Source organism: Manis pentadactyla, chromosome 4, assembly GCF_030020395.1.
Source record: "Manis pentadactyla isolate mManPen7 chromosome 4, mManPen7.hap1, whole genome shotgun sequence".
Classification (NCBI taxonomy): Eukaryota; Metazoa; Chordata; class Mammalia; order Pholidota; family Manidae; genus Manis; species Manis pentadactyla.
The window spans coordinates 190,843,462-190,862,367 of record NC_080022.1 but is presented as its reverse complement, the minus strand read 5'-3'; the positions used below and the strand labels follow the sequence as shown (position 1 = coordinate 190,862,367).

Sequence of the window (18,906 nt, the reverse complement as noted above, 5' to 3'; positions counted from 1 at the left end):
GTCATGAAGGGCATTTGGAGAAGACAGTTTAAATAGAAGGAACAGTATGTGCAAAGGTACTGGAGAATTCATTCCATCATCTATACAACAAATCCTATAAAAGTGTCCTTGAAGTACCAGAAATCATTCAAAATGCTGGGAATGCTGCTGTCCACAGAACAAACAAGGTCAACTCTCCTCACCCAATATTCTAGTGGGAAGAGCAAACCACACAGAAGCAACTAAGTACACAACTCCAAACATTAAGTAGCATGTTGTGTGGGAGAACCACATGTCTGTAAGTAGGGCTGGAGCAAAGGGTGAATGTTGAAAGTGTGGAAGAAGGAAGTGAGAAATTGTCTTGCCAATGGGTTTCAGCCCTGGGCACAAGTTTGCTGTGGATTCAATGTGACCAAGAAATTGACAGCAAAACGTTCTTGGGGTGAAAGTGTTATACCAAACTTACTTCCAGGTGGCAGGTCAGTCACTGAAATCCCATTCACTCAGAGTGAGTATGCATGCAGCAAGCCACTCTCTGCCTCTGGGACCCTCTGTCCACCCAGCCATCGTCTGGGCCTCTCTGCACAGTTGTCCCACACAGCCATCCTCTGGGCCTCTGTCCTCAGCACTGCCATGACTCCAGCCTCTGTCCTGCTCTCCTGCAGCCTTGCAGCCCTGCCACCATGTCATACCCAGAGCACTGGGTGGAGCTCTTTTTATAGAGTCAACAGCAATATATTGCCCACAGGTGTGCAGTGAGCTAGTCAGCCAGGGCCCAGTGATAATCCTGGCCACAGGAACTCTTATTTTATCCACAGAAATGATGAGACTGGAGAGGATGGAAAAGACCAGCCAGGAGGCAGCCTTCATGCATTAATGGGCACCAGCAAGAGGAGATGGGTGGAGCTGTGAGTTGTGGAAAGGTCCCTGGCTTGTGACTGAAAGATTACAGGTGTGGCTGCAGGGAACCTGATTAAAGCCTGTCTCAATAGCCTAGGTATGAAAGAGGAGCCTTGGCTGGAGGGGTGGAAATGTGAGCAGGTGCAGTGCACACTGGGGTCAGGCCACAGGAACTAAGGTGACCCTGCCCCTCCATCCAGGTTTCAGGCAGAAAATGGGCAGAATGTGTTTCCCTGAGCCAGTCCAGTCCTTTTAGTTTGTGTACATTTTTACTTTTAAAATTATATATATACATTCTCACAGAAAAATCTAAAAAATTAAAATTTTACCCTGTGTTATTAGACAGTAGTGGGTGCAGAAGAGCATATGTATGTGTCTGTGTGTATGTAGATTTACATGTATATTTATTTCTATGTGCACAGAGATATTTTGAAAACGGAGTTCAACTTGTACGTAACCAAGCTTCCCCCACTGCCTCTGCCCCTTTCCCCACTGCAGATTCTCTCCTCTCTCCACCTGTACTCCGATCCTTGTAGCAGGTGGAAACTGTGTGGAAGGAATACCGATGTAAGGAATATTGATCCCCTGATTAGTTCCTTTTGGCAAAATTAACTTTCCTGGCCTACACTTATCAGATGCTACTTATGTAGGTCAGCTGCTAAAAATACAAAATGCTTACTGGAGATGTAAGTTAGGAGAGGGACTCTGCCTCAGAGCAGCTGCCAACGCCACATGTTTGAAATGATAGGCTCTGGACTGAGCCAAGCCAGAGTGGTTCTGTGGGGAAGGAGCAGAGCCACTGCGGTTCTTTTGCACACCCACCCCCCAAAACAAGGCCTGTGCTTAACGGGAGCTGCTCGGTAACTTGCAGCTGGGGCCACCCATCTGCTAATGCCCTGTGGCCAAGTAGAATGGGTGACTTTTGAGTGAACCCGCGAAAGCACAGACAGGGTGCTTGCTGGCTCCCCAGTGAGAGCGCAGGGACATGAGTCATGCTGCAGGTGGAGGCCCACCGTGATACATAGCCTGCACCTTCCTATGAATTTTATCAGTGTTTTCCCCCCCCGTGATTTTTAAGTCCTCTACTCCATTTTGACTCTGTTCAGTGTCCAGGTGCAGCTGCTGACGTTTTCCACAGCCAGTTCCCATGTTTCCTTACCAGGTGCTTGGTGAGGATGAGGGGCTGCGGCCACAGAGGAGCTGGATGCTTTTCTGCTCACACGCTCGGTGGGCCTGTTTCCACGGCTGTAAAGTGTATCCCTTGTTATTGGCTTTAAGCTCTAACCTTCTATAATGTTTCTGTGCACACTCTCCCACACCTAAGTCATGCTCTGCTTTATTAATGTAAGGCTGCCCCCCAGTGTCCAAAAAGGCTATGTGCATATTGGCGAAAAGGTTCCCTTTAGAAATTCAGGAAGTCTGGTAGAAAATGTTGTGTCTATCCCCAAAAAGAAGATCATTTAGAGCAGTGCTTCTCAAACTTCACCGTGTGTGTGAATCACCTTGTGGTCTTAAAATGCAGACATGGATTGAGTAGGTAAGGAGTGCGGCCCACTCAGGAGAGAGTATTTCGCATAAGCTCCCAGGTGACTCCAATACTGCTGACTGGGGAATAATGTGAGGACATGATGCCTGGAGTTACAGCAGCCCCTCATGAACATGAGAGGGTCTCACCTGGGAACATGCAGAGATTGGTGGAGTGAAGAGGTGCAAGGGACCTGGACTCCTGATAGCATTGCTGAGCTGCTGAATTGACTAGCCCTGCACGCTGGACTTACAGTTGTACAAGACAACATGTGTTCTCGTTGTTTAAGCCCATAGTCAAGAAGATGCTCTTTTCTTGTGGCTGAAAGCATCTGGACTGATAACAGTGGATAAACTGGTGTCTCAATCAGGCTGGAATTGGTCCGTGACTCCACCACGGTTATTGTGTCTTCTTCAAGGCTGTTTCCTCATCTATGACATGGAGATAAGAATAACGGCTATCTCTTGGGCTGTTACGAGGCTTACACGAGCTGATGGGTATAATGTCCAGCACAGAGCTTGGCATGTAATAATGAGGAACTATTATTATTATTAATTTTTTAATCAAATGTACATCACAGTAGTTCAACAGTCCCCTGCCTCCTTCCCCTGTCTCTGCCTACTCCCCTCCCCATTGGTAACCACTAGTCGCTTCTCAGTGTCTGAGTCTACTGCTGTTTTGTTCCTTCTGTTTTGCATTGCTTTTATATTCCATAAATAAGTGAAATCATATGGTATTTGTCTTCCTCCACTTGGCTTATTTCATTGAGCATAATGCCCACTAGACCCATCCATGTTGTTGCAAATGGCAGGATTTCTTTTCTTTTTATGGCTGAATAATATTCCATTGTGTATATGTACCACCTCTTCTGTATCCATTCATCTATTGATGGCCACGTATATTGCTTCCATATCTTGGCTATTGCAAAACAGTGCCGTGATAAACATAGGGATTATATATTTTTGAATCAGGGATTTTGTTTTCTTTGGGTAAATTCCTAGGAGTGGAATTACTGGGTCGAATGATATTTATATTTTTAGATTTTTCAAGGAACCTCCATATTTCTTTCCACAGTAGTTGCACCAATTTGCAGTCCCACCAACAGGGTAGCAGGGCTCCTATTACTCAACACCCTTTCCAGTATTTGTTATTTCTTGTCTTTTGGATAGTGGCCATTCTAACCGGTGTGAGGTGATATCTTATTGAAGTTTTAATTTGCATTTCCCTGATGATTAGCAATGTGTCTGCTGGCCATTTGTATTTCTTCTTTGGAGAAGTGTCTGTTGTAGTTTGAAAGGGATTGCATTGAATCTATAAATTGCTTTGTGCAGGATGGTCATTCTGACAATATTAATTCTTCCTTTCCATGAGCATGGGATAGATTTCCATTTTTTAGTAATTCCTCTCATGAGTGTCTTGTAGTTAGGTTTATTCCCTGGTTTCCTTACCTTGGTTAGGTTTATTCCTAGGTATTTTATTCTTCTTGATGCAATTGTAAATGGAGTCATTCTCCTGATTTCTTTCTGCTAGTTCATTGTTAGTATATAGGAGTGTAACAGATTTCTGTGTATTAATTTTGTATCCTGTGACTTTGTTGAATTCAGTTATTACTTCTAGTAGTTTTGGATTTTTTAGGATTTTCTATGAATTATATCATGTCATCTGCAAATAGTGAGAGTTTAACTTCTTCTTTACCAGTATGGATGCATTTTATCTCTTTATGTTACCTGATTGTCATGGCTAGGACCTCCAGTACTATGTTGAATAAAAATGGTGAGAGTGGACATCCTTGTCTGTTCCTGATCTTAGAGAAGAAGCTTTCAGCTTTTTGCTATTAAGTATGATTTTGCCTGTGTATTTTTCATACATGGCCTTTAGTATGTTGAGGTATGTTTCCTTTATATCCATTTTATTGAGAGTTTTTATCATGAATGGATGTTGAATTTTGTCAAATGCTTTTTCAGCATCTATTGAAGTGATCATGTGATTTTAATTCTTCTTTTTGTTAATGTGGTGTATGATACTGATGGATTTACAAATACTGTACCATCCTTGTATCCCTGGAATAAATCCCACTTGTTCATGATGGATGATTCTTCTGATGTATTTGTGTATTCAATTTGCTAATACTTTGTTGAGTATTTTTGCATCTATGTTCATCAGGGATATTGGTTTGTAATTTTCTTTTTCTGTGGTGTCTTTGGTTTTGGTATTAGAGTGATGCTGACCTCATACAATGAGTTCAGAAGTATTCCCTCCTACTTTTTGGGATGATTTAAGAATGGGCACTAGTTTTTCTTTAAATGTTCTTGAATTCAGCTGTGAAGCTGCCTGGACTTGGAATTTTGTTTTGGGGAAGTTTTTTGATTACCAATTCAATTTTGTCACTGGTAATTGGTCCGTTCAGATTTTTGTTTCTTCCAGGATCAGTCTTGGAAGGTTGTATTTTTCTAGGAAGTTGTCCATTTCTTCTAAGTCGTCCAATTTATTGGCATATAATCTTTGAAAATATTCTCTAATAATTTGTGTTTCTGTGGTATCCACTGTGATTATTCCTTCTTCATTTCTGATTCTGTTTATGTGTGTACATCCTTTTCTTGATAAATCTGGCTAGGGGTTTATTTATTTTGTTTATTTTCTCAAAGAATCAGCTCCTGATTTTATTGATTTCTTCATATTGTTTTATTCTTCTCTATTTTATTTATTTATGCTCTGCTCTTTATTATGTCCTTCCTTCTACTGACTTTGGGTTTCATTTATTTTCTTCTTCTAGTTTCTTTAATTTTGATTTTAGACTGTTTATTTGGAATTGTTCTTGTTTCTTGAGGTAAGCCTATATTGCTGTGTACTTTCCTCTTAGAACTGCCTTTGCTACATCCCACAGATTCTGGGTTGTTCTGTGTTTTTTTTGTTTGGTTGGTTTTCATTTGTCTCCATGTATTGCTTGATTTCTGTTTTGATTTGTTCATTGATCTATTGATTATGTAAAAGCATGCTGTTTAGCCTCCATGTGTTTGTAAGTCTTTTTGTTTTCTTTGTGTAATTTATTTCTAGTTTCATGCCATTGTTGTCTGAGAAGTTGCTTGATACAATTTCAATCTTTCTGATTATTGAGGCCCTTTTTGTGGCTTAGTATGTGATCTATTCTGGAGAGTGTTCCATGTACATGTGAGAAAAATGTGTATCCTGCTGCTTTTGGGTGGAGTGTTCTATAGATATCTGTGAAGTCCATTTGATCAAATGTATTGTTCAATGCCTCTGTTACCTTATTTATTTTCTGTCTGTTTGATCTGTCTGTTGATGTATTGAAGTCTCCTAAAATGAATGTGTTGCAATCTACCTCCTCCTTTAATTCTGTCAGTATTTGTTTTACATATTTAGGTTCTCCTATGTTGGGTGCATAGATATTTATAATGGTTATATCCTCTTGTTGGACTGTCATGATTATCATTTTGTAATGTCCTTAGTCTCTTGTTACCTTCTTTGTTTTGAAATCAATTTTGTCTGATATAAGTGATGCTGAGGTTCTTGTTCAAGGAATTGAAGACTGAACTTCATGAACAAGCAAGGTAGGAGATTTAAAGAGAAAGTTTTATTCAAGATAAGAGAACTCCCCATAAGTGTATGGAGGGGCAAGACCGCCACTTGGGGTCTCAGTATCTAGGGTTTTATGCTTGTTGCAGTGGGAGTTTCCTATAGGTTCAGCCAGAATACTAGTTATGTTTTAACTTACTTCTATTGTAAACTAGTGGACCTATGTGTCTGTGGTCAGCAAGTTGTTCCATATCACTCAGTCCCTGTGTGTATGGGGGGGTACATTGTTACATTGTTTCAATACCAAGTATCCTGTTCTTTCTGTATAGACTTTATACAGTAAGACTCTGTCCTTTTCCAGGGCCAACACTGTATTCTAACTGGGCAGGAGTTACTCCCTGCTGCCTTCCTATCTCATAAGTACTTTTTTATCCCTATTATTTGCATGTAATATCATTTTCCATCTCTTCACTTTTAAAAGTCTGTGTATGTCTTTAGGTCTGAAATGAGTCTCTTGTAGGCAGCATATGGATGGGTCATTTCCTTATCCATTCTGCCACTCTCTGTCCTTTACTTGGTGCATTTAGTCCATTTCTATTTAAGGTGACTATTGATAGATATATACTTATTTCCATTTTATTAAATGTTTTCTGCTGTTTTTTAATATATCCTCTCTGTTCCTTTTTTCCTCTCTTATATTCTTCTCTTGTTATTGATAGTTTTCTTTAGTGTTGTAATTGGACTTCTCTCTCTTTTAAAATTTATTTATTTTTGTGTATATTTATCATAGTTTTGTGGTTAACAAAGGTTCAAGGGTAGCTTCTCTACTATATAATAGTCTTAGATTGCTGATTACTCCATTTCAAACACAATCTAAAGGTAATTTTTTTCCCTTCTTCCTTCTCCACATTTTTCATATTAGACATCATAATCTGTGTTTTTTTGTGTATCCCTTGATGGATTTTGTGTATAGTTGATTTTGATTCTTTTATTTGTTTTAATGTTGTATTTGTTTGGCAAGAGTTATTTTACTACCTTTACTTTGGGTTTATTTTCAGGTGAAAGCTATTTAGCTTAGGGTTATTTTCATTTAGAGCAATTTCTTTAACATATTGTGTAAGACTGGCTAAGTGGTGGAAAATTCCTTCAATTTTTGTTTATCTGGAAATTGTTTAATCCCTGCTTCAAATTTAAATGATAATCTCTCCAGGTAGAGGATTCTTGGTTGGAGGTCCTTCTGTTTCAACACATTAAATATGTCATGCCACTCCCTTCTGGCCTGTAGAGTTTCTGTTGAGAAGTCTGCTGATAGACTGATGGGATTTCCTTTATAAGTAATCTTTTTTCTCTCTCTGGGTGCTTTCAACACTCTCTCCTGTTCTTGATCTTTGCCATTTTAATTATTATGTGTCTTGGTGTTGTCTTGCTGGGTTCCTTTTGTTAGGTGATCTCTGTGCTTCCATGACATGAGTGTCTACTTCCTTCCCCAGACTGGGAAAGTTTTCAACAATTATTTCCTTAAAGAGACTTTCTATCCCTTTGTCTTTCTCTTCTCCTTCTGGTGCCCCTATTATGTGAATATTATTTCATTTGGATTGGTCACATAGCTCTCTTATCATTCTTTCATTCCTAGAGATCCTTTTTTCTCTCTGTTCCTCAGCTTTTGCTTTCCTTTTCTCTAATTTCCATTTCATTTACCATCTCCTCTACATGATGTAATTTACTTTTAAATCCCTCCATTGTATGTTTGATTTCAGATACTGTATTTCCCAGCTCTGAGTGGCTCTTTTTCAGGTTTTCTAATCTCATTGTTGAAGTCCTCCCTGAGATCTTGAATACTTTTCTGTAAATCTGTGAGCATGTTTATGACTTTAATTTTGAAATCTTTATCAACAAGATTGATGATCTCTGTTTCATTTAGAACCTCTTTCTGAGGTTCTGTCTTGCAGATTTTTTGGATCAAATTCCTCTGCCTGCTCATTTTGTCAGGGATTCTGTGTTTCTTCCTTTTTATTAGATGTCTCTGCTATGCTTTCTGGACTAAAGAATAATAGCTTTATTAAGAAGTTGTGCTATGGTGCCCAGAAGCTCAAGATTCTTTACTCTCAGGTGCCTGGTTCTATTTCTTGGGGTCCCCAGTTGTTGGCATGCCATGGGTGGGGTGCCTTTCTATCTGGCTTCTGTAATGGTCTAAGTCTGGTTGGGAAGTTTGCTTGAGCTGCTGCCTTTGTGATCAACTTAGAAATCTCTGTTGAGTTCACTGTGGTGGGGTGGCCCCTGCCTGGCCTGCAGCAACAGAGGGGCTGCAGGGTTAATAGGTAGGTGGACCAATGTGCCCCAGCCAGACACATAGCATCATCTTTGGACACCCACAGTGGGGAAGGAGCTCTTGGGGCTGGTTCCTGCAGGGACCTCTCTGGGTGGGCTGAAATGGAGCCAAGTAAGACTCTCCCTGGTTTGAAGAGTCTCCCTCTGCCTGCCAGACAGCTAAGTCTGGTGCTGCCACTGGGCCAAGTGGGTTAGTTCCCCACAGTGCCCACAAGGAGGTGCCTCAGGGCTGCATTGCCAGCAAGGGGGATGGAGAAGCTGGAGCTCCAGAGACCTCAATTTGTTGGGTTGAGGAAGGGCTAGGGAGGCATCCTCCACCTGCCTTTTCTCCTGAAGAGGGCTCCATCCAACCCTCATCCCTTCTGGTACCTGTCCCACTGCCAGCAAGTCTTTCAAACTGCCACCTCTGCTTTGGGTCTCAGGACTGGCAGAGCCTGCCTGCCCTCAACACTGGCTGGAGCCTCAGCCTCCCAGAGTGTTCTGTCTGCCCCTGGTGTCCAGCCCCAATAATCACCAGAACCCAATGTAATGTGGTGTCATGCTCCCAGAGCAGACTTCCAGGGCCAGGTGTGCAGTCCCCGTGGGCTCCCAGTCCCTTCCCATTCTGTTTCTCTTTCTCCTGTCTGTAGGCTGGTGTGGGGACAGGGCTTGGGTTCTTCTCAATCTTGGCTTTGCTACCTCACCCTTTTCTGTGTGGTCCTCTCTTCTTCCTCAGGTGTAGGGGGTCTGTTCTGCAGCCTTCAGGTCATTTTCAGGTCTAGTTGCATTAGCTGTATTTTCCTCTTTTATGTGTTTTTGAGAGGAGGTTTCTGTATTGCCTTCCTATTCTACCATGTTTAATACAATAATCTATTGTTTTTAATTTTTTATCACAGAACCTTATTTACAGTTGGAACACCCTCTACTATCTTGCAGGACCCCAGGTTCCACAGGAAACAATCTGTAAAGCTTACCTCATCAAACTTATTTTACAGTAGGAGAAACTGAGGTCAGTGGAGCTGCTCCCCACTCTCTTATTCTGAAAAATATGCATGGTTCAGCCTCTGCCCATGTAACATGTTTCCACTCACACTAGAAACAACAGGAGGACACAGGTATGGGTTGAAATTATGTGCTTTTATGGGAAACAAAAATATCCAACAACAATAACAAAACCCTTCAATCTTGCCAAGTTCTCAACCAGTGATAATGGGGCAGTTTCAATATCTGGCCAGGGACATTTCAAAAGGGTCAGGACAGTTGAAAGACATTGGCCAAAGAGAGAAGTTGCAGAGCGGTTGGCATTTTAAATAAGAATATATTAGACCTCCCTTCTAGCCTCTCATCCTCTCACCCTTTCAAGTTACGGTCTCCTCCCAGTTTACAAAGATCCTTCCTGAACTTTGCTGAAGTGCAGTCTCTTTCAGAACTTTCCTTAGTCTGTACCAACTGCATTTATGCCTTTCAATAGTCATACTTTCTCATGCTGGCTCCTATCATTTTCTGCTTTACCTCCACCATGTTTGAATACATGCCTTACTGTACCCATTGTTAGTAGGCCTGCCCCCCAGACCAGGCCCCATGTTGATCACCCAGTATTCCCATCAGCCTCCCCCATTCAGTGCTTACTATACAGAAGGTGCTCAGCAACAGCAGGTATTTAGTGAGGGTTTGTTGAATTGAAGTCAGTTCTACATCTGCTATGCACATCACCAGCCTTTTGAGAGTCATTATGATCATCTCCACTTCATCCTTCCTCTATGACTTCAAAATGGGCTGATGTAAGGCACCTCCAAGAAGGAACAGACCCCACCAAACATCACCAACTCATAGTTGAGGGATGAGGGATGGGTGGAGAGGTTAAGCTTTTACCCCTGTTCCAGAAGGCAAGGAGGCAGGAAAGGTAGCCTTTAGGGAAATCTAGGATGATCATGAGTGTGCTGGTCAATGCTGTATTTTGGAATTTCATAAGCATTCTCCCAAAAGTTTCCCCCATGAAATGTGGCCAACTTTGCAGTGGGAATTGAGGATTGGTGGGGGATCTGGTTGTTTATCCCAGCCAGCCCAGGGACCAGCAGGCATAGACCAAGAACCTTTCTTTGGGATGTGGCCTATGTTTAGAGGGGTGTTAGAGTTTGTCTATTTAGTTCAGTTGGAACTGTGGTAGGAGTGTTAGCCCTGTGGCGTGTTAAGTAGTCAGGCACATAGATTGTAGTAAGGCTGAAGAGTACAGGCTGAAATAATGGGCCTCTCCTTCAAAGGGGAAAGGGTCAGGAGGTGCTGGGAGCAGTGAGGGAAAGGGAGGGTCCCAAGACATCCTGCAGCTCTGACTCTGACAGGTGCGCTGCTCTGTCTCCTGCTCCCAGCTCCCACTCCTTCCCTGGTCCTCCAGGTGGGGCCAGGCAAAGAGGCCATTTGGAGGTGTGGTGGAGGAAGGGAAGTGCCTTTTCTTTTCCCACCATGAGGCTTGGTTAAAGGAGAGGTTAGGATCAAGGGCAGAAGGACAAGGCCTGAGAGCTGAGAGGCCAAGTCTCTGTCCACTTCTGTTTGCTGCTATCAGGAACAGACCCAAGGTCCACACTGCTGATGGTGTCACCAATCAGAAGCACTGAACTCCTAACTGGGGATGATGAGAAAATTCTTCATGGGCTCTCAAAGGTGTTCAGTGCTCATTGTGATCCTCCCATGGGGGCCCCTCTGGGTCCAGTAAGATGTGAAACTGCATGGTCAGCATCTGCCCCAGAGACTGAGGGGAAATTCCAGGAAGCAGAGAGGAGAGAAACATCTTCAGGCACCTCCTTTAGCAAAGAGAGTTGGACCCTGGGGGACTCAAGTTAGGACAGATGTTTCAGTATAAAAAGGATCCCCAGCAAAAGGATAGGAGTCCCCTCAAATCCCTTCCCAAACCCCACAGCACTTAGAAGAGAGAAAGAAAGGAGCATAAAAACATCTTTATGATGTGGGCTGGCCTGACAGTGCAGAACAGCAAGTCTCATGGTGGGCAGTGTGTCCCATTACACAGAGAGGATTATACCAAGCTTCATATAGAGATTTACATATATCTTTATATAAATGGATATATATTTATAAAGCCTCTGCCTAGAACAGCCAGGCTTGCTTCTTCAGTTCATTCCTCTTCCAGAGGGCCAGCCGGTCAAACTCGGAGATGGTCATGCCGAAGACTTGGTAGAACTCCTCCTGGGACAGGTGGCGCTGAAAGGTGGGAGGAGACAGGGGAAACAGCTTAAGGATGTGAGGGGTAGGTGGGGCCAGGTGGAGAGGGGAGCGTCCCTGTATATTTCCCTTGGGTGCTCTGTGTCTGACCCACGGATGGTGTATGATGATTATCTGTTGAATGGATGAATGTTTGAATGTAAGTTTCCCCGGAGAGGTGTCTGCAGCTGGCCTGGCTGGAGAGGTCTCCCCCACCCAGGGCTCAGGTGGGACTTCTGCTTTATCTAAGTGCCTGGAGACGCATCCTGGTTGACCTCACCTTTCGGCATCCCTGCTCCATGCATTCTGTGTCCAGGAGTGTGTATGAGTCATTGCTATTCCTCTCTACTTTTGGAGAAAAAGGAGGCATTGCCAAGATTTTTGGGTGTATTTCCTCTTAATATTTCTACAAATTATCTGCAAGGCTACTTATTCCTCAGGTCAAAGAAAAAAATTACTGCTCGTATTTCTGAAGTGTCCTTTCATCTCTTTCTTTTTTTTTGAGAGGGCATCTCTCATATTTATTGACCAAATGGTTGTTAACAGTTAACAACAATAAAATTCTGTACAGGGGACTCAATGCACAATCATTAATCCACCCCAAGCGTAATTCTCATCAGTCTCTGATCTTCTGAAGCACAACGAACAAGTTCTTACATGGTGAACAAATTCTTACATAGTGAATAAGTTCTTACATGGTGAACAGTACAAGGGCAGTCATCACAGAAACTTTCAGTTTTGATCATGCATTATGAACTACAAACAACCAGGTCAGATATGAATATTCATTTGATTTTTATACTTGATTTATATGTGAATCCCACATTTCTCCCTTATTATTATTATTATTATTATTATTATTAATAAAATGCTGAAGTGGTAGGTAGATGCAAGATAAAGGTAGAAAACATAGTTTAGTGTCAACTCTTTCTTATATGAAAACAAACAGGCCATGTGATAAAACTTTGTTTTGCATTCAATGTCAGGTTTTCCCCTCCTTTCTGCCTGTCCTCCCTTCTGCCTTCCCTCTGTCCCTTTCAAGCATCCTTGAAAATTGATACATTGTCAAAAGCTTTTAGAGTTAGAAATACATGTCACTTAAAATGTAGTACACTTAGGTGAAGAGTAAATGGATATTCATTTTACTATTTTTGCAACTTTTATGGAGTTGCAAAATTTTTGAAAATTTTCAAAATAAAATAAAAACTATGTTTAAGGAGAGAAATATATGGCATATTTTCCACCTGAAAGCTTACTGGAATCACTGAGATGATGTGTTCGTAGCAATTATATTAGCTGATTGAGTACTGATGGAGATGTGATGAAAATTATGTATATAGCCACACAATAATCAGCCAATGCTCTGACTTATTTCACTGTGAACTAGTATTTTGGTCACATTTCCAAAACTTCAAGCAAAGGTAACTTTGATATCTTGATAGACATCAATGGCTGCTGGTTACTTTGAGTTGGTATTTCAATACTTAACAGTGTTTAATTGCACTGCATTTATGTTATGTTCAGTAGTTCATAACTATATGTTTATCCTCACTTTTCTCACTTAATCCTTCCAACTACTCTGAGAACCAGAATTGTTTTTATCTACTTGAAAGATGAGAAAACCCAGTCACAGAATGCTAATGACTTACTTGACCAAGAGGGAGGGAGGGAGGGAGGATGGAAGGTGGTACATAAGTAGCAAAACTGAGAACAAAGCCCAGGCCTTCTGATCGCAAGCACAGTGCACTCTCACTACCCCCTTGGTCAATCCATTAAAAATTCATAATCTTCCTACTATGAAAAATGTCAAAACTACACAAAAGAGAGAAAATAGCACAATGCACACCCATGGTCATTACCCAGATGCAATTATTATCAATTCACCACATTGGGTCACCTATTTCCTTTGCTGACATATTTAAAAGCAAACCCTGGACACCATGTCGATTCATTCCTACATACTGCAATATGCAGCTCAAAACATGTGGCTACTTTCTTATGCAACCACAAGGGCATGAGCAAAGGTAAGAAAAATGGACAATAATTCCTCAGAATCACCTAATACCTATTCAAAGTGAAATTCCCCTAATTGTCTCAAAAATGACTTTTACAGTTGGGTTGTTGGAATAAGGATTCAAAGAGCATCCACACATCGTATTTGGCTGTTAGTTGCCTTAGTCCCTGCCAGCCTCGAGGGTGCCCTGTTCTCCCATTTCTGTTACCAATTTGTCCATATTTGCTTTACTTTCACTCAAGTGAGTGCTGAAGAGTAGTTTGGATATGCGGAGACCTCTCTGCTCCACCCACAGAAAAGACTGAGGGGAACTACAATTCCACTTAATTTATTCTTTTGTTATTGGAAGACAGTTACTCTTGACTCTCTAGCTGGTTTCTTTGTTGTGTACAAAACTCTTTTTTGTGAGGCTCGATGTGAAGGCATGGCACACTCAGCTCAAGGAAAATGTGTCCGCAGTAGGACACATTGAAAGAGACAGGCTTGTCTCCTCTCCATTAAGGGCCACCTGGAGCTTCCCTTCCCCTGTGAGCGCCTAATGCCAGCCCTGTCCATTTGACATTCACCACAGACTTTAAAGCTTAAAGGTTAAGTGCACAGGCTTTAAGGCCAGGCAAATATGGGTGTATGACCTGGGTACATTGCCTCTCTAAGCCTCCATTTCCTCTTCTAGAAAGTGGGAGTGTCCTAGTACCTGCCCCTGGATACTGTGAGGGTGAATGAAATGATACAGGGCATGTGCTTGGCACAGTGGCCGCTATGCAGGAAGCACTCAACCGGTCATTCTCGCTATTGCAATGATCTCTCCATGTGTCTGTCACATAGCACAATCTGGTGCCCATTTCCTGACTTCATCTCCTGCTGTCCTCAGGCACACCATGCTCACGCCGGCATGAGGAACTTGCAGTGGCTGTGCCCCCTGCCTGGGATGCTCTTCCTCCTTATCTAGGCATACCTCACCTACAAGTCTTCGGTGTCACATTTTCAGTGAGGTCTACGCTGACCACCCTATTAAAACTGAAGCTCGCCCCTCCTCCAACCCCAACCGCTCTCCCGCCGCTCTCAGCTACTACTCCCTTTAGCCCTGTCACCTTTCAGTGTGTTAGGTCATTTGTTTATCACTGGTGTCATTTAGTGTCTATCTCCTTACACGAGAATGCCAGCTCCAAGAGGGCAGGGGCCCCTATTTCATTCACTGATACACTGCAAGCACCTGGAACAGTACCTGGTATATAATAGGCTTTCAATACTTACTGGATGACTATCTATACTCTGAGTTCCTTGAGGACAGGGTCAGGGGTTTCCTTCTTCAGGCCCTCTTTAAACTGGTATAGAGAGCTAGGGAAGTGTCTCTATAGCCTTATGGCTTCAGTTCAGGCTACACATTAAGTATTCTTGGAAGCATCTGAAAATACTGATGCCTGAACTCCTCTCCAGGTTGCAATTTTATTGGGCTAGGGTGGGACCCTATATTGGTATTTTTAAGAAACTCGCTGGGTGACTCTAATGCTTAGGGAAGGTTGAGCTCCCTGGTCTTAGCTTCTTGTTGTTCCGGGCAATGTAGAAGAGCAATCGGTCCTCCACGATGAACTAGGTTCCCTGACATTTCCATCCCCAATGCTGGCTAGTGGAACTGCGGTAGGAGCTGTCCCCTTCAGCACCAGCAGACACTTGCTGCTAGACAGTAAAGGAGGCCCTTGTTATAAACGTATGGAGAATCATTGCTTTACAGCATGCCAGAGCTGGGACTGGCAGAGCTTCCTGGCCCATCTGCACCCCCTCCTTCTGCCCCCACACTCCGCTCAGGGCAGATGCTTCAGCAGTCAGGTCAGGAGTAGCTGATGGGCTAATCCCAAGGAGTGCTGAGTCTCCTTTCTTAGAAGACTGCATTCAATTCCGAAAACATTTCCTGACACCTGCCCTAGTCCAGGCCCCGTGGTAGATGACAGGCAGAGGGATACACGGCCTGATTATCTGAACCAAAGGGGAGGGAGAGCTGCTTGGTCTGTGCTCTGGTTGCAGGGCTGGGGAAGGCTGGAGGGGACAGCGAGCAACACAACCTGGGGAAGGCTTGGGGTATGTCAGGACACAGGCATCACTAGAATGGAGCCCTGAGGGGTGAAGAGGCTGGCGAGATGGAAAGGGCATTCTATGAGAGGGAGTGGCAGGGAGTGGCACTGGGGTGGTAAGGGCAGAATGTGACAGGGATTGGAACTCCAGGTCAAGTGGACTGAACTGCTGGACAGCCAATGCCACACTCAGGCCTGCCTCTGCACCTTTGTTTATGCCATTCCCTGCTCATGAGGCTCACCTCCCTCTCTCCATCCATCTGAACCCACCCACATTCAAAGTCCATCCAAATCCTTCCTCTTCCTGGCACCAGTGCAGCCTTAGATGTCTTCTCTGAATAACAGCACCAGAAGATGCACTGAATACTTAACTGCTCAGTGTGCTACCAGAGTCTGCACCAAGGGCTCTGTGTGTGTGCATCGCCTCATTTACTTCACTTGGCAGCTTGCAGGAAGCAGGACAATCACCCCATTTTAAAGAGGAGAAAACTAAGGTCTGGAGAGGTTGTCCCTAAGCTGCCTGCCAAGGGAGGGCAGAAAAGGAGGCCCTTGTTATAAATGTATGGAGCTGGAACCTAGGGAGCTGGCTCAAGACTTCCTTCCTGAGTCCCCTTCCATGCAGTGCTGACTCCCCTGTCTTCCCCATTACAAGCACTGGTTCTCTGTACAATCCTGCATAAAGTCATAGCTGCATTCCGGTTTGTCCACCAGACTGCAGGCCCCTTGATGGCAGGGACAAAATCTAGCTCTCCTCTCACATCTGCAGAAGCATCAGTGCCTGGTGGGGACACACTGCAGCTGCGCACCACAGAGGCTAACTGAAGTGAGAAGGCAGCCCAGAACCGCTGGAGCAGTCATGGGCTGAGGAGGCCAGGCTGGAGTCTCTGCCTGTTCAATAAGCTGTGTGACCTTAAAGCCATTCATTCTGCCTGCTCCTCCCAAGCTGGGTTAGGCCGGCAACTTCTGGAATCCCTTCCAATCCAGAGGCTCCTGTTCGGTTTTCCATACTCGCCTCTAACTGCGTCCAGTCCACATCCTTGGGCAGACGGCTTCTTCCTCTTGTGGTCACCAGCAGCAGTTCATAAGGGTAGATCTAAGGAGGAAGTGTGGGCGTGGGGCAGTTCCAGGTTGGCTTAGGGTGGTGGGCTTGTCTCTTCAGCCACATTTTGTGCCTGGGCTCCCCCATACCCATCTACCCAGAGAGGGCCAGAGATGAAAATCTGGAGGAAAGGCTGGGTCTGCCCAACTTGGGTTTGCCTGGCAGCCTCAAAGCACCTGCTCCCAAGAGACAAGCCTCAGCATCCCCTAATGCTGCTAGGGATAAGCTTGGTAGCATTTGGTAAATGTGGCACAAGGCCTCCTCAATGTAAATATCTAATATCTGGGCTGGGCAAGCCTCCAGAAAGTCTCTGAGGTCCATGGGCAACTGTCTTGATTTCAGTGGGCAAGAGATGTAGGGCAGGATGCAGAGAATGTGGGCCACGACAGAGCAGAAATGCTGGTCTTAAGAAGATCACTGAGTTATTTATTGGTGTCACCTTCCCTGAATGGATAGTGCTGTCATCTTTCTGCCAGTTCCCTGCAGCTCCCAGGGTCCCAGAGACTCCCAGGTGTATCTCCTTTACCTTGTACTCTGTGGAGAAAAAAGATACAAACACACAATGGAAACCCATCAGTCTTTGCTTTGCATCACTACACTGGCCTCTGCCTTAGAGACCCTGTCCTTGCTGAACTGATCCCAAGTCAAGGCTGGTAGGAGCACAATGTATGGCTGGAGATAAGAGTCGGGCTGATCCAGAGACATGGATCTTGGGGGAAAATGACTCTTGAGATATTTAGAATAGAAATGAGAAGAATTTGAGGAGGGGCGGAAGATGGCGGCGTGAGTAGAGCAGCGGAAATCTCCTCCCAAAACAACATATATCTATGAAAATATAACAAAGACAACCCTTCCTAGAATAAAGACCAGAGGACACAGGACAATATCCAGACCATATCCGCACCTGAGAGAACCCAGCGCCTCGCGAAGGGGGTAAGATACAAGCCCCGGCCCCGCGGGAGCCGAGCGCCCCTCCCCCCAGCTCCCGGCGGGAGAAGAGCAGGCAGAGCGGGAGGGAGACGGAGCCCAGGACTGCCGAACACCCAGCCCCAGCCATCCGGGCGAGAGCGCAGGGCGCTCGATACTGGGAAAACAGGGCAGCAAGAACAGTGAGCAGGCACTGGAGGCTGGGCGACAGAGGGCATAAGAAAAGCGCGCGACCATTTTTTTTTTTTTGCTTTTTTGCTGTTTTGTTTTGGCGAGCGCTTTTTGGAAGTCTTAAAGGGATAGGGACCCCAATACTAGGGAAACAGGCCAGCAAGAGCAGTGAGCAGGCACTGGAGGCTGGGCGACAGAGGACATAAGAAAAGCGCGCGACCATTTTTTTTTTTTTGCTTTTTTGCTGTTTTGTTTTGGCGAGCGCTTTTTGGAAGTCTTAAAGGGATAGGGACCCCAATACTAGGGAAACAGGCCAGCAAGAGCAGTGAGCAGGCACTGGAGGCTGGGCGACAGAGGACATAAGAAAAGCGCGCGACCATTTTTTTTTTTTTGCTTTTTTGCTGTTTTGTTTTGGCGAGCGCTTTTTGGAAGTCTTAAAGGGATAGGGACCCCAATACTAGGGAAACAGGGCAGCAAGAACAGTGAGCAGGCACTGGAGGCTGGGAGACAGAGGACATAAGAAAAGCGCGCGACCATTTTTTTTTTTTTGCTTTTTTGCTGTTTTGTTTTGGCGAGCGCTTTTTGGAAGTCTTAAAGGGATAGGGACCCCAATACTAGGGAAACAGGGCAGCAAGAACAGTGAGCAGGCACTGGAAGCTGGGCGACAGAGGACATAAGAAAAGCGCGCGACCATTTTTTTTTTTTTGCTTTTTTGCTGTTTTGTTTTGGCGAGCGCTTTTTGGAAGTCTTAAAGGGATAGGGACCCCAATACTAGGGAAACAGGGCAGAAAGACTGGTGAGCAGAGGCCTGAGGCTGGCACCGGAGAATAAAGAAAAACGAACGACCACCCCCTTTTTTTTTTTTTTTTTTATTAAAAACTTTTTTTTTTTTTTAATTAAAAAATTTTTTTTTCTTATTATTTTTTTTTTTTTGTGGTCGTTGTTTTGTTTTGGCGGGTGCTTTTTGGAAGTCTTAAAGGGGCAGGGCGGGTCACTTAATCCAGAGGTAGGGAATCCGGGATCTCTGGGCACCCTAACCCCTGGGCTGCAGGGAGCAGGGAGGCCCCTTGCGGAGATAAATAGCCTCCCTGCGCTCCCCGTCCAACGCGACTCCACCACTTTGGAGCAGTGGCCCGAGCCAGGCCACGCCCACGGCAACAGCGGAGAT

At 44.2% G+C, this 18,906-nt stretch overlaps 1 protein-coding gene across 4 annotated transcripts in view; it reads right to left on the bottom strand.

The window, feature by feature from the left end:
* LOC130683633 (actin-binding LIM protein 3-like) overlaps positions 1 to 18,906 on the bottom strand; it is a 127,894-nt gene that overhangs the window by 55,287 nt on the left and 53,701 nt on the right. For 3 of the 4 annotated variants that reach the window (XM_057501904.1, XM_057501906.1, XM_057501905.1), the window contains one exon: positions 13,976 to 17,174. The exons of the other annotated variant lie outside the window; for it this stretch is intronic. In XM_057501904.1, the coding sequence (XP_057357887.1) occupies positions 17,163 to 17,174 (12 nt within the window). In that variant the 3' untranslated portion in view covers positions 13,976 to 17,162. Of the gene's footprint in view, positions 1 to 13,975; positions 17,175 to 18,906 lie in introns of those variants that run through there. 4 annotated transcript variants of the gene reach the window in all.